At 41.1% G+C, this 26709-nt stretch overlaps 1 protein-coding gene across 2 annotated transcripts in view; it reads right to left on the bottom strand.

Moving 5' to 3' along the window:
• The window catches only part of EBF1 (EBF transcription factor 1), a 261576-nt gene that overhangs the window by 42476 nt on the left and 192391 nt on the right, over positions 1–26709 (bottom strand). The window contains exons 9-10 of one of the 2 annotated variants that reach the window (XM_054287810.1): positions 22461–22594; positions 14734–14860 (exon numbers count right to left, since the gene is read on the bottom strand). In XM_054287810.1, the coding sequence (XP_054143785.1) occupies positions 14734–14860; positions 22461–22594 (261 nt within the window). The remainder of the gene's footprint in view (positions 1–14733; positions 14861–22460; positions 22595–26709) is intronic. The other variant, XM_054287811.1, reaches the window with a different exon arrangement.

Here is a 26709-nt window from a genome sequence, read left to right as displayed (position 1 = left end):
AAAAGTTATTAGGGAATTACTGCAGAAATTTGAGAAAATATCTGTGATGAATTTCATGCAGCTTTAGACTTTATTACACAAATCCCCAGGAATTTCTCTTTTTTTCTGTAAAAAAAAATGCGATTGGGCAATAACTGTAAACCTCAAACTGTTTTCTAAAAACACACATATATACTGATGAGCTGCTCTGCTGACACCCCATGCCATGGTTGTTTCCTGAGTTAGATTTAACACACATTTTCTGTCTGTCCTTATCACTGAAGGGGTATCAGGGACAGCTAAAGGTGATACAGAGACTCTATCATCAGAAGGCATGAAAAGACACTTTGTTATTAGAAATCTACAGTTTTTACAGAAACAATGGTGGTCTTAACATTTGATTGGCTTTTAGGAATTTTCTCTCACACTACTGGTGAATTATGAATAGTATACTCTGGAGAACTATATCTATAAACAATGGTTACAGAAAGGGAGATAACAATTGCTTGAATTCTTTTCTTCTAAGTATCTTACAGCTTCTACACAGTTTCCCAGGATTTTCCTGGGACAATTATGTCTCTCTCTGTTCAGAGGATATGTAATTACTACGTGTCCTGTGACTGGAATCACCAAAGGCAGAAAAACCCCACAGGCATTGCCAGCACCTTAAAAGATGTTACAGCCCAAACACCTCAACTCACAAGAAAAGAATTCTTCCAGTGAATGGAAATGCCTGGTCCTACCTCCTTCAGAGGCAACAGCAGCACGTTCCCATTGCAATTGTCCCTTCCTGAGTGGAGATGCCCAGGGTGCCAGAGAAGAGGGTTTTGTTCACCCCAGGTGTCCCCACAGAGCCAGAACACAAACCTCACCCATTTATCATCATGCCAGCTCAGCCTGACAAGGATTTTTCCCCCGGGGCTTCTAAACTAGGATGTTATTTAGGTTACAAAAACAATTGCACGTTTTCTGCTCACCACATGCAAATGAAAGGGTCTGGAACCTGTTAGGACTGCAGCCGCAGCTCATCCTCAGGCCAGGGCAAACAGGGATGGAGGGAGAGCTCTGGGAGAGGCACCACGGCCATCAGTGGCTCAACTCCCACTGCAGGGCCCTGCAGTTCACAGAAAGCAATTTCCTTTGGCCTCTGCATCAGCCATAGATTATTTTCTTCCTCTCATTTTTCCTCTCTTCCCCCCGTTCCTTGAGCAGAAGTGCCTGCCTCACTCTGCCCCCCTTGCTGTATGGATTAAAGGGGGGGAAAGGACAAACCCAACAATGCTGAGGATCCAGAGCAAATCCTGCAGATCAATGTTAGCTGAAATTTGCAGGAGGCCTGATCTGTTCAGAACTTGATCATCTGGTCTGGCTCCTATTTCTAGATAATGATCATGGGATGCAGTAAATTTGCAGCATATATAGAGCAGCTTCCTCACAGAGCAGGATGCACCTTTGCCTCCACAAGTGCTAAAATGTTGCCCTCTTACAGGACTTCACTGGGGTTTTTTAACTCACACAATTTCTCCTCAATTATTTTCTTTTTTTCATTTTATAGGTAAATCTTATCTGTGCTCATTATAAAATTCTCGCTGCTAAATTATTTATGCCAAACAATCAAGTGTGGTACCTTTGCAGATGTCAGCAGATAAACAGAAATGCAATGTTGCATGATGGAGCTTAATGCTGTGGAAATGTCGGGGTGCTTATTTTAAAATTCCACTGACCTTTGCTGTCCTATTTTCAACTTTTGCTTATTGCCACAGTAAGGAAACGCTGCAATGAGATTGGGAATTTTTACACGAGGATCCTGAAAGTCAATATTTAAGGGAAGTGTGTTTCCTCAATGACACCACTGCTGATTTTGTGCTATCAAGAGGCAGCAGAAAGGCACCATTTATACAGACCATGGGTAGTACAGCAAAGAGGAAAACAAGCAAAGCCAAACTCCAAGGTTGCCTCAAGAGGAGCACGGGAGCACAATGTCTGCGTGCTGTTGTAACATTAAGATATTAAGGTTTGTGGTTATTTGGGGGGTTCCTCTCTTTCCCTGCTGGCACTCCAGGCTCTGTGGGACCTGTGTAACAAGGCAATAGTGTCTGGGAAATAATGAGCAGGGGAATGCAGTGCTGTTCTTTCATTGCAGTGTTAGGTGCGATGTTGCACACTAAAGCACCAGATCAATACTTCCAGCAGCAACCCGTTCAATACACCTGAATTATTGCTTCATTTTTCTTCTTATTATAGATGAGTTGTGTTATTATTTTCCCCAAATCGATATTTTACAACCTTTTTTATCCGTTTCTCCATAAATTTTGTGATTACTTTAAACTGGGAATTCCGGTACACTAAATAAGATGCAGTATCTGAGAGGTAGTGAATGTACCAACACGATTTTTTACTCCAGACACTGCTTAAAGGCAGATCCTAATCAATAGCTAAGTAGGAAAATTTTTATGTAAGAAAGTTGGAAGCAGCACCACGCTCACAAAATGAAAATCCAGGTTCCTAGAAAATACTGGCTCCAAAAGAAGGCTCTTTTAGAAATCCAGGGAAGGAGAGGCCTGATGGGCACTTTGCGTGGGAAATTTAATTCCAAACAAATATGCTTTTTACTTCCCCTCAGCTAAAGGGTGACCATAATTCACTGAAATTGTTTCTTACAAAGCAGATAATCCTGTGCACCTTAGAGTGATTTAATTAGCTTCCGTAGCTGTCTCCTGCTAAGTGTTTAAAGCATCTGCAAATCAAATCATGTTAGCTCATCTGCTGCACCACTTTCTTTGTTCTGTGCATAGGACCTTCCTAATAGCATTAATAGAAGCATGAGTTTCCCTGGAGAGGGGAGTAGCAAAGTGAGTTAATTACATAGTTATTGTGAAATTGTGTACATTATTCCACAGATCACGCTGGGTAAGTATTAAGTTGCTACACAAAAAATAATTTTGGGTGATCCCAACGACCAAAATGGTACAATTTGAAAGGAAAATGCAGATTCCCACTGGAGCTGGAGGAATTCTGCCAAATTCCTGCATGCAGTCTGCCTGGCCTGGCTGCTCATGGACTGCAGAGCAGGATTCTGGCTCTTCCCTACACTTCAGCTGCAATTTCTATCCTCACATTTACTGCAGGATTACAAGATTGAGCAGTAGGAGGTACAATAATCTCCATTTAATGTTTTATAACACTTTAAAATTTTTAAAAGGAAAAATAAAAAAAATCCCTGGGATTTTCTGCTATAAATTGTACAGATTTCTGCTCAGATCCATTAGGCATCACAGACCCCTCAAGAAGCAAGTCCAGCTTTGGACTGGGCATCAGTACTACAGTGGAGCAAATAATTTACAACTAATTATTCCCAGTCAGTAACTATCCAAAGAGATATTTTTCTTCAATTATTCTGTTTAATTAAAGAATTTCTCAAACAGTTTTTCTGACTAGCCTTACCCTTATTTATGGATAATTACAGAGCGGATTATTACAATTTTTAAACTTAAATTCTGCATTTATATGTTCAGCAAAGGCATCACCTCACCTGTGTCTTTGCTGCTTTTCAGTAAAATTTCTTAACAACCAACAGTGAGTTTTGTCCAGGCAAACACTATGGAAAATTCACTTTCTATAGCACACTCTGAGTTTTTCTCAGAAGGGATTGTTTCAGCACACTCACTTTCAAACATTCACAGGGAGCAAAACACTACAGGGAAACTGAAGGAAGTTCATTGCCAAAACACAAATGAATATTCATGGTCCACAGAAATACCCTTATTTCCCAGCTCTAATCAGCATGAACATCTGTGAAAAAAAAGTCTAATGGGGGAAATTGGAGAGGGGAGGGGGTCATTTCCATCCTTTCCCTTAGGCCCCAATTTAAAGAGGGTTCATTTCTCTTTTTAACAGAACTTGCAAGCAATGAGGATGAGCAGTTTTGGTGAGGAAAGGAGGTGCAGGCTTGGCCTTACCTTTGGGAAATCTGAACTAAATTCTTCATCCTAGAACAAAAGATACCTGGTGCAGGTTCTTGTTCCTGTTCCTGGCCAGCCAGGCCTGTGCTGGGAGCTCCTCTATCAACAACACCCAGGGAAAATCCCAGGCAAATAGGTAAGGCATGACTCAGTCTCATCCTTTTAAACAGCTGACATGCACAGTTTAATGCAGGATTTAAGAGAACAAAAAAGCACCTCAAAATTAAAAACCTGTAGAAAAAAATATTATTGTTTTCAGTATGACGGTCACTTGAAGACCTGTTTTTTTGGAACAGCAATGCCACTGTATTTCTATTAGCTGTGCACAACATGCCTGTGAACTTCAGGGAGAATTCTTTTTGGAGTGGTGAAAATAGTCAGAGATCTACATTTGGAAAAAATATTTCCCCAGCAGAAGTAACCTTTCAATGTGAATTCATGGTCACTTCTGGCAGCAAAATCTTGCCTTTCAGTTTTACAAATATAAGCTTGCTGCTGGAACTGCCTGAGCACACAAACGACATATTTTTGTTCAATGAGTTGTAGCCTTCCACAGAAACTATCCCAATGAAAGTGGGGAATTGGATATAAGATAGGAGAAAAAAAGCAGAACAAAAGAAAAAGGTGACAATAAGTAGAGGTATTTCAGTAATTGCAATATTTGGGGTAATAGTTACTTTCCTACACAGCACTTGGCATAAGGGGCACTGAGGGTGAAACCCTTCTCACCCAGCACCAGCCAAACAAGTTCTTATTTGAGAAGTTGTTCTGGGCCCATATGCAGGTAAAGGACAAAGTTTCCTGACTATTCCCCCACATCTTCAATGACATCTGACAGCCCAGGGGGTATCAGACCCAGAGCTCCAAGAGGTTCACTACATGTTTATAAGATATAAGAGGGTCTCATAATGTTGAAAAGGGATAAAACCCACCCTGAAGATGCTGTAATGCTAAAAAGGGACATCAAATTTCACAATTTTTCATAGGTATCCCAATTTTGTTCTGTAATCTTCACAGATTTAAAACGGAAAGTTTAGCACCAATTTCTGTTTTAACAAACGTATTTTTACTAGATGGCTGTTACAATATCTTACAATATCTAAATGCCATATGTGTTTTCTGTCCCATGGGGTCCTAAAAAATGCCATATTTAGCTACTTGTGTGATGTTTCTCTCTGTGTTTTTTTGGTTGGGTTGTTTTAGATTTGCTGTTTGTGTGTGATTTGGATGGCTTTTATTAACTCTCTGTCTGCTGGGTGTGGGTTTTCCTTTTTTTAACCACCAATGCTGGCACCTGGTGCTATCCAACAGCAGTTGAAGTCCACAACTCTTCAAGCATAGAGGTTAACCACAATTTATGGCAACAGGAAAAAGAAGAAAAATCATATTTGGGAGGGAAGGGAGATGACAGAAGTTAAAGACATTGAGAGATGAAAAAACAGTAGGTATGGCATGCAAATACCTTAGGGCAAACTGTGCAAGACTGCAGCTCTTCATAAGCAACTGCCCAAATGCAGACTCTATTGTGATACTGCCTGGATGGCTCACACTCATCTCCCTAAGGTAAAAATTGCCATGAACTCCCTGGTCCTTGGCAGTCCAAGTTTGGTGTGGAATGGAAGAAGTTCCTTCAAAATAGCTGTGCAAAAGCCCAGCCTAATTTACATCATGATAATATGTCGGTGTTCTAATATATCAAATAACTTCTCTCCTACCTTGTGGAATAAAAGTCTGCACACGCTTGGCTTGGCAGGACTAAGGCATGATGGTTTTATACTTCTTAATTAACTGCTCACAACAGACCAGGGGCAAGATCCAATGGCAAAACTCCTTTCAGTGAAGGTTATAAAGTTAGATGCAGACCTTAAACAATCAAGCTTGAGATTTTTTTTTAAATGTACAACAAAAGGTAGCAGTTTTAGCACCACAATGTTGTCCCTCAGCCACAGCAGCAGCTGGGCAATGACAGTGACCTGCCAGGAGGTCCCGGGGAAGCTCATTGGGATTGCTGAAACTTTTGTGCAGATTGAATCTTCAAGGAAATTCTGCTTTCTCTAAGACATTAGCCAGCCATTATCATGAAATAAATGTGGCCCACTGCCACATGTCTCACATAATTTAAAACACCGTGGGTACAACTCCTTTCTGAGCTGGCTCCTGTGGTGTCACCAGCACAGCAGCTCTGCAGCCCACAGGGCCTGGCTGCACTGCAAAGTTTCACACAAAAGTGCTCAAAACAACTTCTAATAAAGGCAGGATGGACACTGTAACCTGTGCCAGGAGGCAGCTCTGCAGAGTTTTGGGCAGCCTGAGAAGCTGCCAGGATTGAGTTTTGTCACAGTGTGATTAAACTGTTTCCAACATTTCTATCCAGTCACCAGGGCAGACCACATCACTTATGCACTTGATATCTTCATAACTAAGCAGAAGAGTCTGTGTGAGTTCTTGCAAGATAGCAAAAAAGTACAAAGAACTTCACACTCCATGCAATAAATTGCTCTTGCATCCACTGAGATGAAAGGCTACAAGTACAAGATTTTCCTTTTATCTATATATTAACAAAAAAAGCCTGAATCTGTAGACATGGGCTATACTGAGGCACATCTTCTCTGTAGTCACTGCTGTCAGAAGCTCTAACCAGGCTAGATAAGCACTGCTGGCTGTGTAGGGATGCTGGTACAAGCAGAAGGAATGAGGCTGCCCCAGTCCTGCCTCAGGGGAACAATGAGCATATCCCAGAGCTGGGCACTTGTGAAACAAAATGCCTCAGCAAAATGAGCCCTCACTAACGAGCACCTCAAAGGATTAGGCACATCTTAAGGAGACTCCTTGGCAGGCAGTGCTGTGTGAGAACATTCCTCAGGCAGCTGTGCACTAAATTCAGGTCCTGATGCCCTCTCCAGAGCCAGCGTGGGCACCTCTGAGAGCCCGGCCACAGCTTGGCCACTCTTCAACCACAGCAAATCCCGCCCACCATTCCAGCAGACACCAAAACATGCTGCACCCCACGAGAAGGGCAGGAAGGGTGAGTAAAGTACATGCATTCCCATGAGGAAGCCAGAATTCCCAGTCTATTAATCTTGTCAGTGGCAACAAGTGGTTGAGGATTCTGCTTCCTGGAGCAGCAAAGAGACAGTGCCTTGTCCCTCTTCTTAGAGCATAGCATCAAAATAGATTAAGGTGATCAGTTCAGCCTCTACTGCCACTCTAAACTGCCCATTTCTATGGTTTTTGTCTAACCTGGATACCCAGACATTAAAGACAGTGAAGCCCTCTGCAGAAACAAAGTACAATGCAGACTTTTTAGAAATTCATCTCAGATCCCTGTTATAGTGGCCTCCTTTTTTTTTAAAAAAAGGAGGGAATAATATCTCATCAAGTGACATGAGGATAAAAGGATAATAAAAAAGATTAACAATTTCAGTCTGGAATAAGAGTTTTGAAGCAAAGGTATGAAAATTTAAAGGTATTGGGGTGGGGATAAAGAAAAGAATTTACAAGGCTTATTTTGTGAATCCAGAGGGTTAATTTATCATGAAGTCTGGAATTTAAAAAGCAAAAAATGGTTTATTGGCTCTGAAGGTCAGATAACAATGTTATATCATATTCAATGGGCTAAGGTTCCAAGGGTCTACAGGGTTGCATGACAATTGCAGGAATCTTTATAAAGTCTATTTTATACCTTTATTGTTAATAGCTTTCTAATCCTTTACCACAAATTTATAGTTTAGAAATGGCAACACATCTTAAAGATTAAAGGTATGTGACAAACAGTTCATGTCCTCTAATAATCAAATCACATAGTTTAGATTGGGGGCTTATCAGGCTTTTTCCTACTCCATGGTTTCATAGGTAGAAAATACTTTATATCCCTATTACATGAATGATGAATGGGACCATTGGTTATGGGCTGTTATTTGCTTGGCTGTAGTCAATATGTTTTCTTTGGACAGGGACTTCAGTGATTTATTTCTCTTTTGGCCTTATCACTTATTAACTCAGGGCAGACAGAAACAGCCAAGGTTGTGAATAAGGACTGGTGCCCATTTAGACTTCTAATATCAGAGAAAATATTCTTTTTAATGATCCACTACCCTTTGCTGCGTAGAGTCTGATTGCACTTCCCTCTAACTAGAAAATAAAGGTCATATTTCTTGGAGAGTGTATACATAAAATATGCAAAATAATATGTTTCCTTCACAGCCAGCTTTATTCTGACGGTTGCTGTAATTGCTTTCATTTTGAAGCTGTCCTACAGGTACCCTGCACACTTTCAGTGGGTGTTTTTTCCAGGGTGTTATGGTGCTACCAGTGTTTAAGACCAAAGATATGGGGGTTCTGTTATGATTAGCATAGAATAGGGATTTTCCAGTCTACCTCCACCATCCCCTCCCTGCAATCAATTAGGATTTCTCCCATCTTCCCTTCCTGACTTTTTGCAAACCACACCAACCACCCAAATATTGATAACATTCACCCTGATAGCTCTCCACACTTCACTCCACTGGGCATGTCCTTACAAGCTTCAAAACAAATATTTTGGTAACAACATTAACACCTCAAACCACCACCAAAATAGTAAACACTGAAATAATTTCATCTAGAAAATCTTGTTCCAAAACAATTGCAGCCATTATTTTTTTCCCCCCTAACAGTTTCCAGGCAGGGCAGGTGACCGACTCAGTTAATGAACTGGAACATACAAAGGGCCAGGTTCAAGCTTAACCTCAAACAGAGATTTCCTGAGAGCAGCTCTGGTCCTGAAGGGCAGGTAACACCCAGATCACATCACTGATGGGGGGTTTGGAGGGAGGGACTGCACCAGCCCCACCCTTCTTTTCCCTGCAGGCTCCTGGACCCAGCAGAGGGGCCATGAGTCCTTCAGGGACTGTGGCAAACACCTCTGCAGTCCCCATGGCTCCACTTGGGAAGGAACACTTGGCACAGGGAGATAAAATCTGCATTAGGATATTTTTTAAATAGTTGTTAGAACTTTTCTTTTTTATTTGCTTGTTTCCAGAGGAATTAATTAAATTCCCCGATAAAAGTTTACGTTTACAAAGGTTTGTGTACATTCATCCTCCCTTGATTGTGCTCTAGAGAAAGGATTCACCATCTCTCCTCCATAGAGCCTCTCTGATATGAGGAACAGATGTTCTATGGAGCATCCAAAGCACAGGGTAACGTGCAGCACAGGGCTCTCCTGCTCTTCAGAACAGACAGCTCTTACTTTAAACTTCTTATATTTCTTTGCACTGAAGGATTTCTTTTTCTGTTCTTCTCCAGCACTTTCTGACTATTTAACTTCAAGACATCTGATACTTTTTATTCTGCCACCCCTATTAATATTTACTAGTGAAAGGCAGATAAAAAATGCTGTTAAAAACAAATGGTATTCATTTGCTAGCTACCAGATCTCATAGCTGGTCACTCTTCTGGAGAAGTGATGTGCTCTATATTTCATTTCAGCTTAATGATCCTCATATCTTTGGGATTGAAGAATTTTATAAACATATCAGGTTAAAACCTGAGACAGCATCAGACATGCTGGATTTTTTCTTTTATTTTTATTGTTCTGTTGATGGTGGCCTTCTCTCCTGATTTATACTAATCAGTTATTTAAGTGCTCATGATTTAATAATAAACACACATGAATGAGGCATTGTAAAACTAATGAGGTTGTGGATTACTGATTTTAAGAATAACTGCCACTGGGTTTTAACATTTCCCAGGAACTAACAGCCACACAGCTATGGCCAAGGTTAGCTGGTGTAAGGGTCAAACTCCAGTCTGCAAGGATCAAGAAAAGCTCCAGTGGGGCTACAGGAACTTCTTGACAGCCAGTCTGTCTCTTATCACCACTTCTTTTTCCTTCCTTTTTTTCCTTTTTGTTAATCTTTTCTTTAGTCTACAAACTCCAGAACCCTCCATTCTGAAAACTGACTTTTCATTGATGTACCTTTTGAACTTAGGTATTGGCGCTTTCTTGAAAAGACAAAATTTTCCTAGCAAAGGAAATCACTGAAATTTACCAGGTTGGAAATTTAAAGAACTCAAGATCGGCTTTTAAATGGTTCCAATTCTGACCAGATCTCTATATGTGACTCCAACCTCTGCTTCCAGGACCATGGACTGGAGTTTTACATGGTAACAGGTAGTTTTTGTTCTCTTACTCTTGAAGGCATTTGACTTCAAAAAAATAAAATTACAATGATTCTCAGAAGACAACTACTCCTGTGCTTCTGTAAATAAAACCATCTAAAATTAAAAATCTGAAAATTAAGTCACCTAAAACAGAGACTTTTGGAAATACTACCCAAATAATCTGTGATCTGCAAGGCCCTTCCCCTTTGTACACAGACTCAAATGTTTTCAGAAGAATTTTCCACGAGACCATTTCTTCTTTGTAGCAGGTAGGGGAGTGAAAAGCTCCCTGAGAAGCCCTGTGACATTTCAGAGACGGACACAGTTTCCCAGAAATTCTGTGAATATCCTGACCTCCACAGCACCAGGATTTCCACAACTCCCTACACACAGTGGCCTAACAGTGTAACACAAACACTGCTCACTCCTGGCAGTGTCCACTCTGTCCTGCTCAGCCTTTGCCACAGTTACCCTGCAGGACAGAGCTCAGCACGGGGGTTATTCCCAGCCCTGTGTGCCCACACTCATCCTCCATCCAGCCATTCCCATCAGCAGCACTTCCAGAGACACATCCCACCCCAGAGCTCACAACAAACCCCAAAAGGCCCATGGGGGACTTGCCTGCTCCTCTTGCCTAATGCAAATTAAAATGGTCCCTAAATTCCAACCTGTATCCAAGCATGTAGCCTTTTGCCAAAAGGAGGAGCAGTGTTTGGGGTACTGCTCAGCCAAAAATCTGAATTAACCCGTGTTGCACACAACCTCAGTGACATAGCTCTGTACTTCTGGCCCCTAGGAAGTCCTTTGCTCTGTTTTGGGGGGAAAAAAAGCACAAAATCTTAAACTGAGCAGGTGGTAGAAGACACAGCATAATGCATTTTTATGGACCCTCCATATGTCCTTTCCAATATGCAGTGAGATAAATTCTCATCTCATTTAGAGTTGTGCAACCCCACTCAAATCTTGCAGCTTAGTACCACTGCAAAAGTCATCTGTTAAATTCATGTTGTCCATGGTGCAGCAATTTTTTTAAATTAAAAAAAACCCAAACAAAATCTCCAAGGCCTGTCTGTGCCACCTCTCATTTCTTATGTAAGTCGACCATATATGCCTTGAATGACCTTGCCAAACTACCTATGGATTTGTACCTTTAATCTCCTCCTTTATCTCAGTCTCTCCAGTTGTAAAATAATGGTAGTGACACTCATTTGACTCCCAAGTTGTGACACAAAGCTGAATTCATTCAGTGCTCTCCAGTGCCAGAAGAGACTTAGAGATGAGCAGTGCCACAGCATGTCTGAGTATTTCTATTTGTAATATGGATTTTTAATATTATTCCAAAATGAACACACATTCAAGGTGTGTTCAGATTTCTGTGTTTCTGATAACATTCTCTCAGGAATGTCAAAGCTTAAAATCTAAGAAATAATTGCTCTCTAAGTGCTATGCTAATGGCTCGCTCTGCAGATGGAAAATAAAAAACTTATGTTTTCTTGTAAGCACAGGGTGACACTGGTTTATTTCTTTCAGAAATACTCACAAAAGCCAGGATTTTTCTGTATATATGTGACCTTGATTCCTAGATGGCACATGGGCTACTTAGAGATCATGTTACTAAGTTATTTGCAGTTAAAGAGGAAAAAAAGGCTAAAATTAATGGGTCACTGGGTATTTTCTTCTGAGAACTTAAGTACTTAACAGTAAGAAAAAAACAGTTTACAGCCAGGTGGCTTGAGGGGATATTTTGTTGAACACTGATTAAAAATAATTTCTTCTAAATGAGACCTGACCACAAAATGGGACCATTAACGAGCAGGGACATTCTCACCAGAAAGGAAACTACGCTTGATCAACTCCTGCATCGCCCACAAACCCCAGGTCTCGTTCTCTCCCTGTCACACACCCTCTCTTTTGCTTCTCCCCCCCCTGCTTTTTCTGCTCTCCCCTTTTCTTGTTCCTAATAGCAGGGTAAATAAGCAGCAAGTGATGCTGAAATGTTTTCGGCCAAAAACAGAGGCCAAACTCCTCTGAGAAAACATTTGGCCTCTGTGGTTTTGTAATATGTTCCAGAACACTGAGTTCACTGAAGAACATTGTGAAAAACTCCCATCGGCTGGAGTGATGCTGGAGAATGTTACTGTATCCCAACTTCCAATTGGTCCATTTCCTGCAGGCCTTGTTAAAAAAAAAAAAAAAGAAAAGGAAAAAAAAAAAAGAAAAAAATAGTGCTATGTGGGAGTTAAAACAAGTTCTCATGGGAAAAATGAATGGCAAGAAATTCTAGCTTTAAAAGAAACAGCTAATCTGCTAGTTTGATTGTTCTTCAAAACTTACAATGAACCAATAATCCTAATTAAAACCACTTGGCCTAGTTCTCTAAAGCATCATAGCTTTTTCTATGCTTCGTTTGTACACACCATAGACTATTAGTTTTTTTCTAGTGCTCACTAACAAAGTGCTGACTTTGTTGGGATGGCTGAGCTAATTTCGTGAACTCAGTGTGAAACCTTAGCTAAACAAAATTGTGGTAATTTTCCTTAATTTGTAAAAGTGATTGGAGTGCAAACAAAATTTTCCTCTTGGGTCAATCCTATAATTTTCAATTAACTAAAACTAATCGGCAGGCATGTACTGAACCTGCATTTTGTTTAAAGGGCTGGAAGGCACTTCTGAAGGTCAGGATGCATTAATTGTTTTTATTTTAGTTTCATTTAGTCCTTTTTAAAAAGCTACATTTAATTTCAGGCTGGGTCTAAAAGGAAAATGCAAATTGTGTGAGGTAGGATTTCAGTCACAACACCTTTTCTGTATCTATTGTACCTCTGTAAGTGACTGCAGGAGAGAATTATCCATGGACTGGATCACCCTTGATTTTATCATTATTGTTTAGTATTTCATAACTTCCATTTACTGGATGAAAAATACTGTGTTTTAAACACCAACCAGAAAATGCATACATGGAAACACTCTCTCTACTGGGACGCTTTATTTCCACATTCAGCCATCTGCTTCTGGGCAGACAAGCTAAACTGCTGCCCTCCTTTTTACTGGAAAAGCTAATTAATGATCATCTGAAAAGCAACCCCAAAATGGGCTCATCCCGTTTTTACTTTTAAAGTCATCAAAAATTTCTTTGCAAAGTTAAGGGGAACAGGTTTGCCCTTTTTTTTTTCCCTTCCCTATCCACACCTGCCATTTCACCAGCCCCAGGGGCAGCCACCCCAGTGGGGTGACAACAGGCAGGAGAGCACAACCTCCTGCAAGAGAGAGAGGAGGGAAAGGATTCACCTCAAACAGCTCAAAGCTCTAGGCAGCACCCTCCTGTCATGGTTCACACCATCAATATGAACTTTGCGATTCCTTTTCTTACAACACATTCAAAACTCTAATTAATTTTTTGATATGGGGTGTTATTGTCCTATATATGGATTTCCCATGCATTGCTGAAATCATAATGCTCCCAAATAAACACACACAGCTTCCACAAGTGCCTGCTGCTCAGCCAGCAGGGCAATATCTGAGAATTTTAAGAGTCAGTTTAAAGAAACCCAGTACATAATCTCATCTGTGGGAGAGGGTATTTGAAAAAGACAAGAAAGAATTGTAAGGCACCTTTGTTCAACTTGCTTAGTAGTAACAAAATTCAAATGAGAGTTTCCTGCCCAGCTGGAGCACAGAATTCTCTCCTCTGCCTTGAGTCCCTGTGTGTACACTGAGAGCTGGAGCAATGTGTGAGCCCAGTGGAACTCAGAATGCCTTAGTCACAAGTATTTATGATATATCCTAAAGTTCCAGGGACAACTGAGGATTAGGAAATGAATTGTACTGGGTTGTGCTGAAGCACAGTTCAGGCAAACAGCTCCAGCACAGTCCTTTCTGTAGATGTGAACAACAAGTGCATTAAAAGCACATCAAGACCAGGGCAAAGCTGCTAATTCCTGTAGCACACACCCTCAGAGGAACCGACAACACACATCCTTTTTTAAAAGTTAGGCTGCTACTTGATTTACTTCCCAGGCCATTCTTATAACTACTGAGAGTGGTTTGACACTGACAGCACCTGCAGCGTTCCAGAGTGGGGGTTTTTGGTTAGTTTTTTTGAGGCCAAATCACTCAACTTAGTGGTGTCCAGTGTGGGAGACCACCCCAAAGCACACTGCAAGTTGCTGTGTCTGCAGCACTGACTGGGCTGAGAACTACTTGGGCTCCCTGGAAGCCAGAGACACGCGAGTTATGGTGAGATGGGCTGGCAAACAGGCTTGGAACCCTTGCAACACCCGCAGGACAGCATGAGATGGAGATGTTTAGCAGGATCCTTCTCAAGGCAGGTTTGTGTGTCTGGCTCCTTGTGCTTGCACACTTTCTTTGTTTGGTAAGTACTGGAGTATCTGTTTCCCTCTTTCCTCTCCCCTCCTGGGTAAAGAGATGTCCTATTGTGAGGACAAACAAGCAAACAAAAATCCCACACTGGTGTGCTTTCAGATTCATCCCTACAGCCCCCCAGCTCTGACTCCAACCTCAACTGGTACCTCAGTGATGTCCTCAGACAAAATAACACAGCACAGTTTTTAATGACAAGAGCAGAAGCTCTAGCAAGGGTGATATATTGCCTGCCCTATTTTCCCCCTTACATTTAAAGCATCCATACCTGTGTAAATGAATCTTCCAGGCGTTCCCTTGCAAAACTGCTTAGACTTGTAGGACAATGTGACTTCTACAACCCCTGGGATGTGTCGGGGAGGCGTCTGTACACGGATGGCATGTGGAGTAATCAGCTAGAGAAAACATTGGGGAGGGAGAAGAAAGAGAAAACAAGCACTGTTAGATGCTGAACACTTCTTTAATAACACTTTCCTCTTAGATCACAGTAAATAAGCTTTGAAACATGTAATTAACCTGTCAGTGTTTGAACACAATCTTGATGTAACCCACACAAAAGGCAGTGACCACAATATTTACAGGCATTCTTGTAACAGCGTTATTCCTGTTTTCATACATGGCAGGCACTTGCTTCCTAGTACAAGCGTCAGCCCTGGTATAATGCAATAACTGCAGCCTACAGCGGCAGGACACTTTGCTCAGATGAATTCTGGGGTCATGACAAATCAGATCCATAAATGACACATGGTTACACATGTGAACATGGCACAGCACAAGTCCAAGGTTTTAAATACTCCAGTCCCCAGCTGACATCTGTGCACTGGCAGAGCACCCTGTGCTACTGTTTTAATTTTCTGTTCATTTTGTGGAGGTGTAACTGATTCCTGTAGAAATGCAAATCTTGGCCTCTAAAGGATGCTGGATCTTTCCTTCAAAATTATGAGAGCACTCAAAAATTATGTACCAAAGAAAACCATCTAACCATCACTTCCAGTCTGCCTTCACTGCAATGACTGACACACTTCTGAGAGGGCTTCTTCAGGTGTGGATTTACACAGAAATCAATAAATAAACTTGACTTTCTTTTTACTGGGGCAGGGGATTCTGATGCTCTTGGCACAAAAGTTGAGGTGGGTCAGGGCTGCACTTTCCAGGCTTTAGACTATTTTTGGTTTTTCAGGATTCTGGGCTGGATTTAAAATGTGGTCCCTCAAATGAGTAGCAGAGCCATCTAGGAGTTCACTAATTCATAGCAAAATTAACTCAAATCTCTGCTGCTCTCAGAAGCTACAGCATTGTCTTCCCCATCACCAAAACATTCTTTTCTCACTCATTGTGCTCCCTCAGAAAAAATAGTAGAAAGAGGTCCAGAGTAAAGATGACAGGATTTGTGTCCAACAACCAAGATACAGCTCTGGCACATGGACAATCCTTCTCTGCACATTAATGCCCCTCTAGAGAGGCAAATAAAACCAAGACCATAACCTGGCTTGACAGGTTATGAGCAAAGTGTGAGCGCCTCATGCAGTCAACTGCTCTATGCTTTTTGTCAAATCATGTCCTGGATAAAGGAATAAATTTAAATAGATTTTTTTAAAATAAAAAGCTTATTTTGTTGTTATTTTTACTAGGAACCAAATGTTTCAGCATTGTAGTAAGGCCCTACCAAAAAAACCCCAGACTTTGATCCAGTTCTTTGTTTAGGGCATGGGACTAAAAAAGAGCACAGAAGGAGAGTAATATCTGTCTGAGAGCCATCTGTGCTACAGAGGGAAATGGCACACACAGTAGGGAGCTCTCCATATTTAAAACAAGAAAATTAATATTAAATCAAGTTGAACGTTAAAACCAAAACTACCAGCATCAAATGCTCCAAAAGTTATTCAGATCCACAGAAGTCAGAAGCCACATGTCATTTTAGAAATTATCATGTAGGGGTTGATGTCTTCTTGTTTGGGAGCTCCAAAAGTATGTTTGCAGGCTCTGCTTTGGAATCATGTGGTTTAGAAACTCACTTACTTTTTAAAAGAAACCTGCCTTTTTTTCTAAATTGCTCACTCTACCAATTTGGGAAAAAACCTAAAAATTAAAACAAAAACTAAAACCAAAACCCCAAATTTCTACGGAATGCTTTTACTTAAACTGAGTTGTCTTGCAGTTGAGCTGACCAAAGCTTAAAAGTCCAGGCCAATTCTCTCCATGCCCTAAAAAGCCAGCAGAGGCAGAAGGCAGTGCCAAGCAGCAATTGATTTCTAGTGCTTCAGACACCTCTCACATTGGGATGAGCCATCCCTGGAAGCTCTGACCCTTCCCCACTAAACCAACATGACAAGCTTAGACCATTTGCTCAACTGTAAGCAGCCAAACATAACTGAGATAAATCCCATCCTCGAGTGGTTCTGGTTAACTGGGTGAACTGGCAAGATGAGAAAAAAATTTTAACATTTTTGGGAAAAAATATTTGTAAAAACAGCCAAGGATTTTAGTAGTAAAGGTTAACACGCTCATCTTACTACATCAGCATGAGCCTTGAATCCCTCACCCCCATTCTGGCACGAGCTATACAGGCAGCTTCTGGTTGTATCTTTGAATTTCCCAGCATTTACTGGTCTGTCACCACTTTAATGTTCTTTAAACATAATTTGTGGCATTTTCCAATACTCATCTTCCCTGGTTCCCAAGAAACGTCTGACCTATTTATGGTCCATTGTTACAGAGAGCTGGGGAGAGTTAAGCAAGTTTCCTGGTTTGTTCTCCACAAACAGTTTGGTTTTCCTTTGTGCTCTGAAGTAAATAAGTTTAACTGTGTTTAAAACCACAAATATACAATAATGTCGCCCACACATTCCCAAAGGGTGAACATTATGTCTGAAGTCCTATGGTTTAGGACACTCAGGATGTATTTTATTCCTCTTTTCCCTACAACTAAAGCTTGGGAGGTATACCAGGAGAATACATGTTCCTTTTCCTTTTGCTTTTTCTCCATCACATCTATCATTGACCACTGGCAGGGATTTGGTGCTGGGCCTTTGTTCTGGGTCAGCCCTCAGGTCTCCTGCACACAGAGGGAGCTCTGGGCAGCTTGGTTACACACCAGGAGTTCCCTAGATTGCTGTCAGAGCAGGAGATTGGCTTTAAAGTACAAAAAATGTTGAAACCTCCCACCTTGGGTCTCAGATTCTGGTTCCACAGCTCTGCCAGGATCTGCTATGGACTGGGAGCAGCTCTCCAAATTGCCCTGACTCTGGTTTGCAATCCAAGTGACCCAATTGGTGCTGTACATCTCTGGGCAGTCCAAGGACCCCCACAGATCTGCCCCTGCCTTCCATAACTCCAGGATTATGGGATGCTTTCCTGTCAACCTGGGGCCTGATATGGGGAACCTACTCCACCTTTTCTCCTTTCACACTGACATAGCCTGTTCCTTCTTCAGGGCACAATCTGCCTCATATTTACATGCAAAGCATCTGGAAGAGGTGAGCTATTACACCCAGGGATATTAAAAGTAAAGACACACTTTTGGATGCCTCTGAGCCCCAAAGAGGGGGAGACTGGTAAAGAGCTTTGGGGAAGCATCATGACATGTTCACCCTGTTGTTTTTAGGCATCTGCCCTTGCCCAATGACAACCACAAGACCCTGAGGCAGATGAGCTCCCTGTGTGACCCAGGAGGGCCAGTTGTGAACCCTCACCTCAGCTGGGAACTCTTGGTGGATGAACAGACACCAAAAGAACAACATGCCAAGAACCAAGAATCCCTAAATTTGAGTTATGCCCCTTTCTGAATTTATTTTTTAAATATAAATCTTGAGCAAGGCATTAACCTGTGATTTGGACATGAACCCAGCAGACAAAATTCCCAGATCCATCTTCCTCCTCCATTCCAGCATTTAACAAATTGAGAAACAGAGCTGGACATAAAATTAGTAACTGGACCTTTCTCCCCAGGGATTTGCAAGTGATTTGGCCTGATACTTAGCAACTGCGTTTGCTGTTTGGTATAAATTCTTACATGTCAGCTGGGAAATACAGTGGGGTTGCACTAAAACCTGAGCTAGGGATCTTTTGAATGGCGGGTGGTGCCTGGCCTTCAAAATCCAAAACACATTTGGGCTGAGTGTGTACAACAAGCCTCTTTCTGTGGTTTGCAAATATATTCTAGGCATTCTTGTGTGATACAGCATCATTTCACACTCTTCAGAGTGCCAGGTTACTTTCTTTTTTTAAAAGTGACATTTTATAAGGAGATGTCATTAATCTGAGTCACTAGTTTATTTTTGCATGCTTGAGCTCTGGTTTGTGGTTAGGGAAATGGTGACAATCAGTCATAAATTTGACTTTGACTCTGTGTGAAGAGGACCATTAGAACAGGAATGAAGAAAAATCCCACCAACTGAAGGTAATGACAGCTTTCAGTGAGAACAGAACCCTTAGGGTACCTATATTTTAAATAACAACCAATGACTTTGCATGCCTCAATTCTGGGCATCCAGATGCTGCTTAATAAGCCTTGGTTTGCAAAAAGAGGGTGCCTACTCATTTTTTAAAAATGAGTCAGAGCTCCAAAATAAGCACTCAAAGCCAGAGACTTCCAAAATCAATAACAAACATAAAAAGCAAAATAACAAACTGTGTCACAGAATTTGATTCAGCAGCAGTAAAAAAAAATATATACACAAAAAAGCCACCAAACCAAAAAAATCATGCTCTGTTTTTGTGCTGTACAAAGGTAAAAAAAAAAAAAAAAAAACCAAAAAAAAAAAGATGTTTCAGTGCTTCATCTTTTCTTAATATAAAAGAAAAAGAAGTTGTTTCCAGCTGACTCTGTACAGCTGCAGGAATGTTCTTGGCAGGAAAATGTTTGAAGAAATAGTTCATTTTAAGCAAATATTGTGGAATATTTATAAGAAACTAATTTTGTCTTCACAATCATGTATTTGCCCTGCAAGTCGACTCTCAGAGTCTGAGCACCCCAACGGGAGAGAGAAACAAGAAGGGTTCTTATCAGCAGGGCTGATTTGGAATATCTGTGACCATGCAGGGACCCAGAACCTGGGTGAAACCCCCCAATTCCAGCTCTGTGTGAGTGTGCACGGCACAGACAGGCAGCAGAGCCTGTCTGGCACACAGAATGTTTGCTGGGAGGCTCTGAGCACACCCAGCATGTGCACACGATAGAGCAGCGCTGTTTGCTTGGTGGTTACGAAAGTCCCTTGGAAAGAAAAAGGCATTAGACAGCCCATTCTGCTGTATTCTAAAAATACCAAGGGCTTTTAAAGTCATTTTTCTAAAGTAATATGGGAGGTAAGGATTAATTGAACCTACTGGCTTAGGGTATCTGCATTTGTGCTCAAAATTAATGTGACAAATTAAGTTTTTATTTAGTTCTCCCTGGCTGAGAAAGGTTGCAATTATGTTAGAGTGTTTACAGCTAAAATATATGTTTAAATAATAAATACATGTTTCAGAAACCATTTTAAAACTCCTTTTTTAACACAGTCAACTCCATTTCAAGCATATAAATATTTCAATTACAAAACTTGAATACATGTAAAATAAATTAAAAATATATTATTTACATTTCAAATTATTTATAACATGCTGCTTGACAGCAACAAATTCACTCTTAAAAGGGAGTTGTTTGGTTTTTTTTGACTCTTAACTTTACTTCTGAATGAGGGTAAGATTTATATTTCAAATATCCATGCAGCTCAGGTATTTACATGGATTTTCCTATAATAAAGTCTGAGTAATATAGGACCTTTATGATAATTACCTTCACAGCACCTCTCCAAAGAAGGTGACTAATCTTATTACTGTTTTAGAGAAAAGGAATTGAACTTTAAGTAGATTATACGATTTGCCCAAGGTCCCATGCAAAGTCTGTAGCAAAATGATGCTTAATTTCAATATTAGACTTCATCCCCCAAACCACCTGCAATTATAGCTGAAACTGAAGCTGGAAAAATACACATGAAAATGCTCTGCAAGACTCATTCTTTTTCTTTAGTCTCTGCCTATCTGGTTTTGTTTGGGATTTTCTGAAGCCCAGTTAAAATTATGTTTTGTTTGGATCCATGAAACAGCAGGATGAACTTTAAAATTTGTCCAGAATTCAATGACAAAATAACCTGGCTGAGTTTGCTCATAACTGGCCTTACTGGCAACTCAGGATGAGCCTGCTCCAGTTTTGTAATGGACTCAGATTCAGAGGTTTGACAGTTCAATCTTATACTCTATTAAAGTAAAACAAAAATGTTCTTCTTGGGTACTGAAAATTCCTTAGACATTTTTAGAAATGGGAAGGCAAATGAAAGAACTTATTTTGTACTTCATAGGTGGCTTGTATGTGTAACTTGAATTATTTATAGATCACTATTATTTAGGGATCACTCAGCTCATGCATTTCTGCGCTTGTTTACCATGTTTGTCTGCTTCTTTTAGAAAGAATGTTCTTTTCTCCTGTATAATTTTTGACTGCTCTCATAGGTTATGAAATGAGAAGCAGTTCTGTAAGAGGGAGGCAGTGAAAGAGTTGCAGCCCATTGCAGCATTCCCAGACAACAGACTGGTTTCAGTCCGGACCTCCTCTAACATTATTAATCCCATGACAAGGCCTTGCAAACATCAGCAACAATGTTTTGACCAGTACTCCGTCTCCTGAGATTAGAAATTGACAATTAATGGCTTCCACTAATAAATAGAATCAAGATTTATAATGAAAGATCCAATTCCACAGCACCAGAATCGGAGCAGTTTCCTCCCAGCCCCTTCACCTTTCCCTGCTAAACGTCTGCAGCCATAATGGCTTCAATAGTAACACACAAAATGCTTACACTGGGCCCAGGGGCCACTTTCATGTTCACATAAGGGCTTCAGAATAGGGCTCATTTACCATCTCTCCTTTTCTGGAATGCCCTTTCATCCACACTTGTCCTCAAGTGGAAGGATGAGAGAGAGAGAGAGAATAGTGAAGGACATTAGAGAATACTCTTCACATGGAAAAAATGCTGCCATATGTGCCATGGAATCAGTAGGGGGAATGTGCTGGATATAAATTAAGCTGTGGTGTTGATTTAAGATTTACAGGATGTAAGGTAAAGCATCAGAAGATCCTCTCACCATTGGGAAGTGTTGCATAGATATCTGAGGGAGGCTGGGGTTTTTGCAGTATTAAAATAATGAAAACTACAATTTCTTATTAAACCTCAAAAATGCTTTTGGAAAGCCCTAAGTTCAAAATATAAACCTTTCCTTGGAGCTGTCTCCCTGTGCCAGTGGGGGAACTCTGCCATGGTTTCTACAGCCCGGGCCATGGCCATTTGGGGTGATGCTGCCCGGGTTTTAACTTTCCACAGGTTATTGGGGAATGTCAGGCTCCATGATTAATTATGTGCTGGGAAAAGACAGGATTTAAGGAGATGGGAGGAATAACAACAGCAAAAAAAAAGGGATAAGAAACAAGGAAAGGGTTCCTGTGAAACTACAGGGGCCCTTTTTAGGTATGAAGAGTCCACTGTGGATACAACACAGTGCATTTGTTTGCTGCTATTAAAATAATATTTACATCAAGTATCCAGGCTTTAGGGATATGCTGTTCAGAGGTGCTGAATTCTGCAATCTCCATTTCACTGAGCTGCAAGTACTAGCAGCCAGTTTCCCTGGAAAGTGGGATCACCTAAATGTTTGTTTCCTGTGGGCCCTTAGCTATTGTACTGCTAAACACAAAATTATTCACACAGGCCTTTATCCTCCCCTTTCCATGGAATAAAACCCACTGAGCTAAATTCTGGGCCAGCACAATAAGATGCAAATCCCCCTGGCTATAATGGGTTCCTGCCACAGGTAAATTTGACTAATTATTTTCATAAAATTGAGCGAGGCAAGGATTTGTGTGTCGACATTTGTTGCTGATTTAGCATGTGGCCCAGAGAAAGGACAGGCTGGCTACAAGGAGACAAAGCTGTGAGACATTAGCTATGAGACAACACCTACCTCACTCCAAACCAGCATGGTGCCGAATATGACCTGTAACCCATCAAAGAAATTGTCTCCTATGATGATGACAGTGGCACCTCCTGTAGTCCATCCTTCACTTGGACTGATGGCTTTGATACATGGTGTAGCTGCTTTTCAACACACATGAAAAAGAGAAGTATTCTGCTGTTAGAACTGGATTTTAATGATAGAAGACGTGAGAAAAATAAAATAAAAGGAGCTTTCATTTCCCCCCCTTACTAACATAAAGATTTCAGCAATCACATTCTTTGTAGTACATATGCATGACCTCAAATTCTATCTTTGGAAGCATTTTTTTTTCCTTAATAATTTCTGTTTGGTTTTATTATCTGCATTGAAAAAAAGATTTTTTTTTAAATTCTACATTAGCAAAAAATTCACAGCATGATGGGCAGAGACCAATTGGAAATCAGGACACATCCCTTTTTTTTTATTGTATATGAAATGCACAAGACCTAAGTTAATAAAACAATCTCCAGTAAGCTTGCTTTATTATCCATCAGAACCCAAACTCACCAAGGAAACTCCCATAAATATTATGGAAAATATTGGCAAAATAAAAAAGGGTGTAACCCTCAGCATTTCTCTAACTGTTCTGCAATCAGATCCAGGTTGTTCAGTATTAAACCATGCTGCCCTGATTAATGATTTGGCTACTACAAAAAAAAAACAACACCCCACAACCAAAAGCCACAGCTGCCATCCAGTCATTCCAGTTGTATTGCATCTACAGGATAAACAAGATGTGTGTGCAACACATTTTGCCATATCCATGGAATCTCACAGCCACTTTCTTGGCATTGTATCTACTCAGAGCCTCTGAGAGGACGTTGAAAACTCAAGTGCTGCTTAGATCTTGGGCTAAGAGCTTCTGGTTTGAGACTTTGTAGGCAGAAGCAGCTCAAATATTGGTGGGATGGGGCAGTATAAACATTCACATATTGATTCTCCTCCTCTGCAGCACAGGGGCACCTTGGAACTTAACAGTGCTGAAGCAAGAGAAATAACATTACTGTAAAAATAGGTAGAAAGCCCTGGGTAACTCCTGCTCCTCCACACTGCTGTGGAGCCTCAGGGTGGTCACACAGGTTGATGGAAAGAAGCAACTTCACCCAAGATGCTTCCAACTTTTCCTTGCATGAGATGAGAGTATGGCTTTGGTAATATTAGATAACATTTTGAGTAAAGCAGGTACCTCAACAATTTCATTATTCATGGAAAACAGGTTTAAGGAGCAGCATAACTCCACCAGCCAACCTCAGTGCTGGAAAGAATGATTCTTTCCTGTGGATATGATGCCAGAGGGAAGAGGCTGCACTGCAAACTCAGGAATGGGTGCCACTGCCCAAATTTAGGGTTGGTGCCATTTGGCTGTGAATTGCTACTTGATGGAAAGGCTGATTGAGCTGTTAATTTGGTTTGTAACTTTGATTATTTGATGATGTACTCAAGGAAGAGAACTCAGGCACTTCCTCAGGTAAGGACTTAGTAGGAAGATGGGGATATTAAAACCACTGTGTGTTAGCACCATCCAGCATAAAACCCTTACCCTCATGAGTTACTCAGTCTGGCAATGTAGTGAGTTACTTAATGAGGCACAGCCCCTGTCCTAAATTCTTCTAATTGTAAAGACAGGAAATTAATTCATTCACAGAAGCCTAACTCAAAATGCTCCAGACATAAAGTGCTAAAGAGACCCCAAGCATCTTTATGATTCCTCAGTGAAGTTCTGGTTGGTTGGAGCTGATTGCGAGAGCCAGTGTGGCTGCTGGGAAGCTCCTTCCCCCCAGCCCCTGGGCAGGGAGGCTGGGTGGGGAGCTGGGAAGAGGAGGGAGCTGGAAAAGAAGCAGTTGAGTCACCCTGAGCAGTGTTTCTGTGAGCACTGCCCCGGCCTCACACCACTGGTGGTGGCAGGCACAGATGGGGAGCAAACCGACCCCAGCCCTACCTACAAAAGGTTGCAAGTGTCAGAACAAACTTTTCCACTACTTAAGCTGATGGGGATGCCAGCTCCAGGGAAAAACACAAACAGGCAGCAAAAAAAATCATTACCCTGCTCCAAACTTGGCAGAATACAGCCATTAACTTTTACATGAGCTAACAAAAGAAACATCCTGACATTACCGTCACGAAAATGTAGCGCGCGCACAGAAGTAACTTCAATATGTTTAATTTGGATTCAAATTACTTGCATAAAACTGTGCATAAAAACCACTGAGATGTCCAAAAGCAAATGCTTTTCCTTCAGCCAAGCTCACAGCAACAGATTTACAGTGAAAGCAGCTTTTCAAAATGCCATCTAGCCCTTTCACAGAATCAAACATTTTCATAAATAAAAATTAAAGTCACTCCCAAATTACACCCTTTCCAGTATTCCCAGTTGATTGTGGACACATACCCCCCACAATAAAACCCAGAGATAATCAGTTTCCCATGTGTCAGAGAATGAGCTACTTTTCTTAAAGACTACAAGCAACATTTTTTTTCCTAAATACCAGTGAATAAAAACTATTTGAGACCATAAGCCATTAACAGAAAACATATGCAGGCTTTGCTGAAAGGGTTGTCAAGCACTGAAAGAGGCTGTCCAGGGAAGTCACCGTCCCTGGAGGTATTTAGAAGCCATGTAGATGTGGCACTTGGGGACATGGTTCAGTGGTGGGCTTGGCAGGGCTGGGTTTACAGTTGGACTCAATCTTAGAGGTTTTTTCCAACATAAATGACTCTACAATTGAAAATTATAGATTTAAGTAATCTTTAAAGTGAATGCAAGATACTCTTGTGCAGTTACAGGACCCCACAAAACAGTTATTGCTGTTTATGTTGTGATGTTCTTTGTGTTCCCTGCGTTGCACTCAGAGGTTCAAGTTGCTGCCCTGTCTGTGATGCCTCACGTATTTGATTGTAATATTTTATAACTGTATTTGCTTCATATCAAACATGTGATATGTCCCATCCATGGGAGCCGGGGGACTGAGGCAGACACTCAGGGCTCTGTGCTGAGCTGGGGCTGTGAGTGGGACACTCTCACCTGGAAAGCCATTGTGACCAACAGCACATGGCACTTTATTTAAATATGCAAAAATTGTGCTGAATCAGTGCCTCATCAAACCTGCTGGCAATAGCCCAGGATATCTCTGAGGATAAAAAGTCAGGACCTGGTGGTTTAGTCCCCAGGCCAGGGTGGTGCCCTTTCCAGGCCCAGCCTGAGATGGAGCAAGAACACTGTGCATTCCCAAAAGATTTCATTATTTCCCATGCCACAAAAACCAGAGAGACTCCCCAGCTTTCCCCACACAACCTCTCTTATTTTAAGTGTCTGTAAAGGTTGGAAGGGCTGCAGGAGCTGCTGCCCAGCCAGGGAAGTGGCTCTGAAGGGCTGCATCCCAAGGAAGACGTGCTGAGGGAGGCATCCAGACTGCTACCTGTTTTTGAGGGCACAAACCATGTTTATACAATGACATATTTGCAATAACCAGTGTCATTCAGGACACTGGTCTGTCTAAAACTTTGTCCTTCCCAGGCCCTTTGCTTGGAGCACCAAGGAGGATGGAATTGGGTCCCATTGGCAGCATCACCACAGGTAACACTGGGAGGGGGCAAGGCAATGACCTCAGCTCTATTTCTGCCCCTGGTACAAATGTCTGGCCAGCTCAGGCCCTCAGCTCTTCATACTTCTGCTCTTAATCACTTGGCAACTTTCAAAGCACTGTCTGGAAGGTGTTTACTTCTGTGCAACCCTAGGAAAACAGAGCTAGGCAGAATAATCTTTTCACTGGAGGTCTTGATTTTTCTACATTTTGTTTTGGTCAGAAGACAAACCAAAATACAGAGCTTTTCTTTTTTTTTTTTTTTTTTTTTCAGAATGCCGTGTTCCAGAATCTCTACCTAGAATTAACTATTACACTTTTCAATACCTCCAAGAAAAACAAAATGTTTTGTTTCAAAATATTATCACTTCTCATGCCCTTCTGCAACCCCAAAGCATAATTTCTCAAACAGTGTTTTTAAAACAAATAGAAAAAAAGGTTACATAAAATTTAACTTTTTCTGTAGAAAAAGAGTTTTTAGTCCAAATCTGAAGCTTCACTGATAAAAAAATACAGTGAAGGGCTTTAGATCAGTCCTAATCAAGGCAGTGAAGTGTACATGATTGATAACATGAACAGACTTCAGGTCCAGGGAAGAATTATAACCAAAAAAAAAGAACAATTGCTCATTCCTA

This window comes from Melozone crissalis, unplaced genomic scaffold (genome assembly GCF_028551555.1).
Source record: "Melozone crissalis strain CALT ecotype California unplaced genomic scaffold, PUWL_Pcris_2 ptg000061l_1, whole genome shotgun sequence".
NCBI classification, from domain to species: Eukaryota; Metazoa; Chordata; class Aves; order Passeriformes; family Passerellidae; genus Melozone; species Melozone crissalis.
Note: the sequence above shows the minus strand (reverse complement) of the source record. Positions and strands in the feature narration are given on the sequence as shown.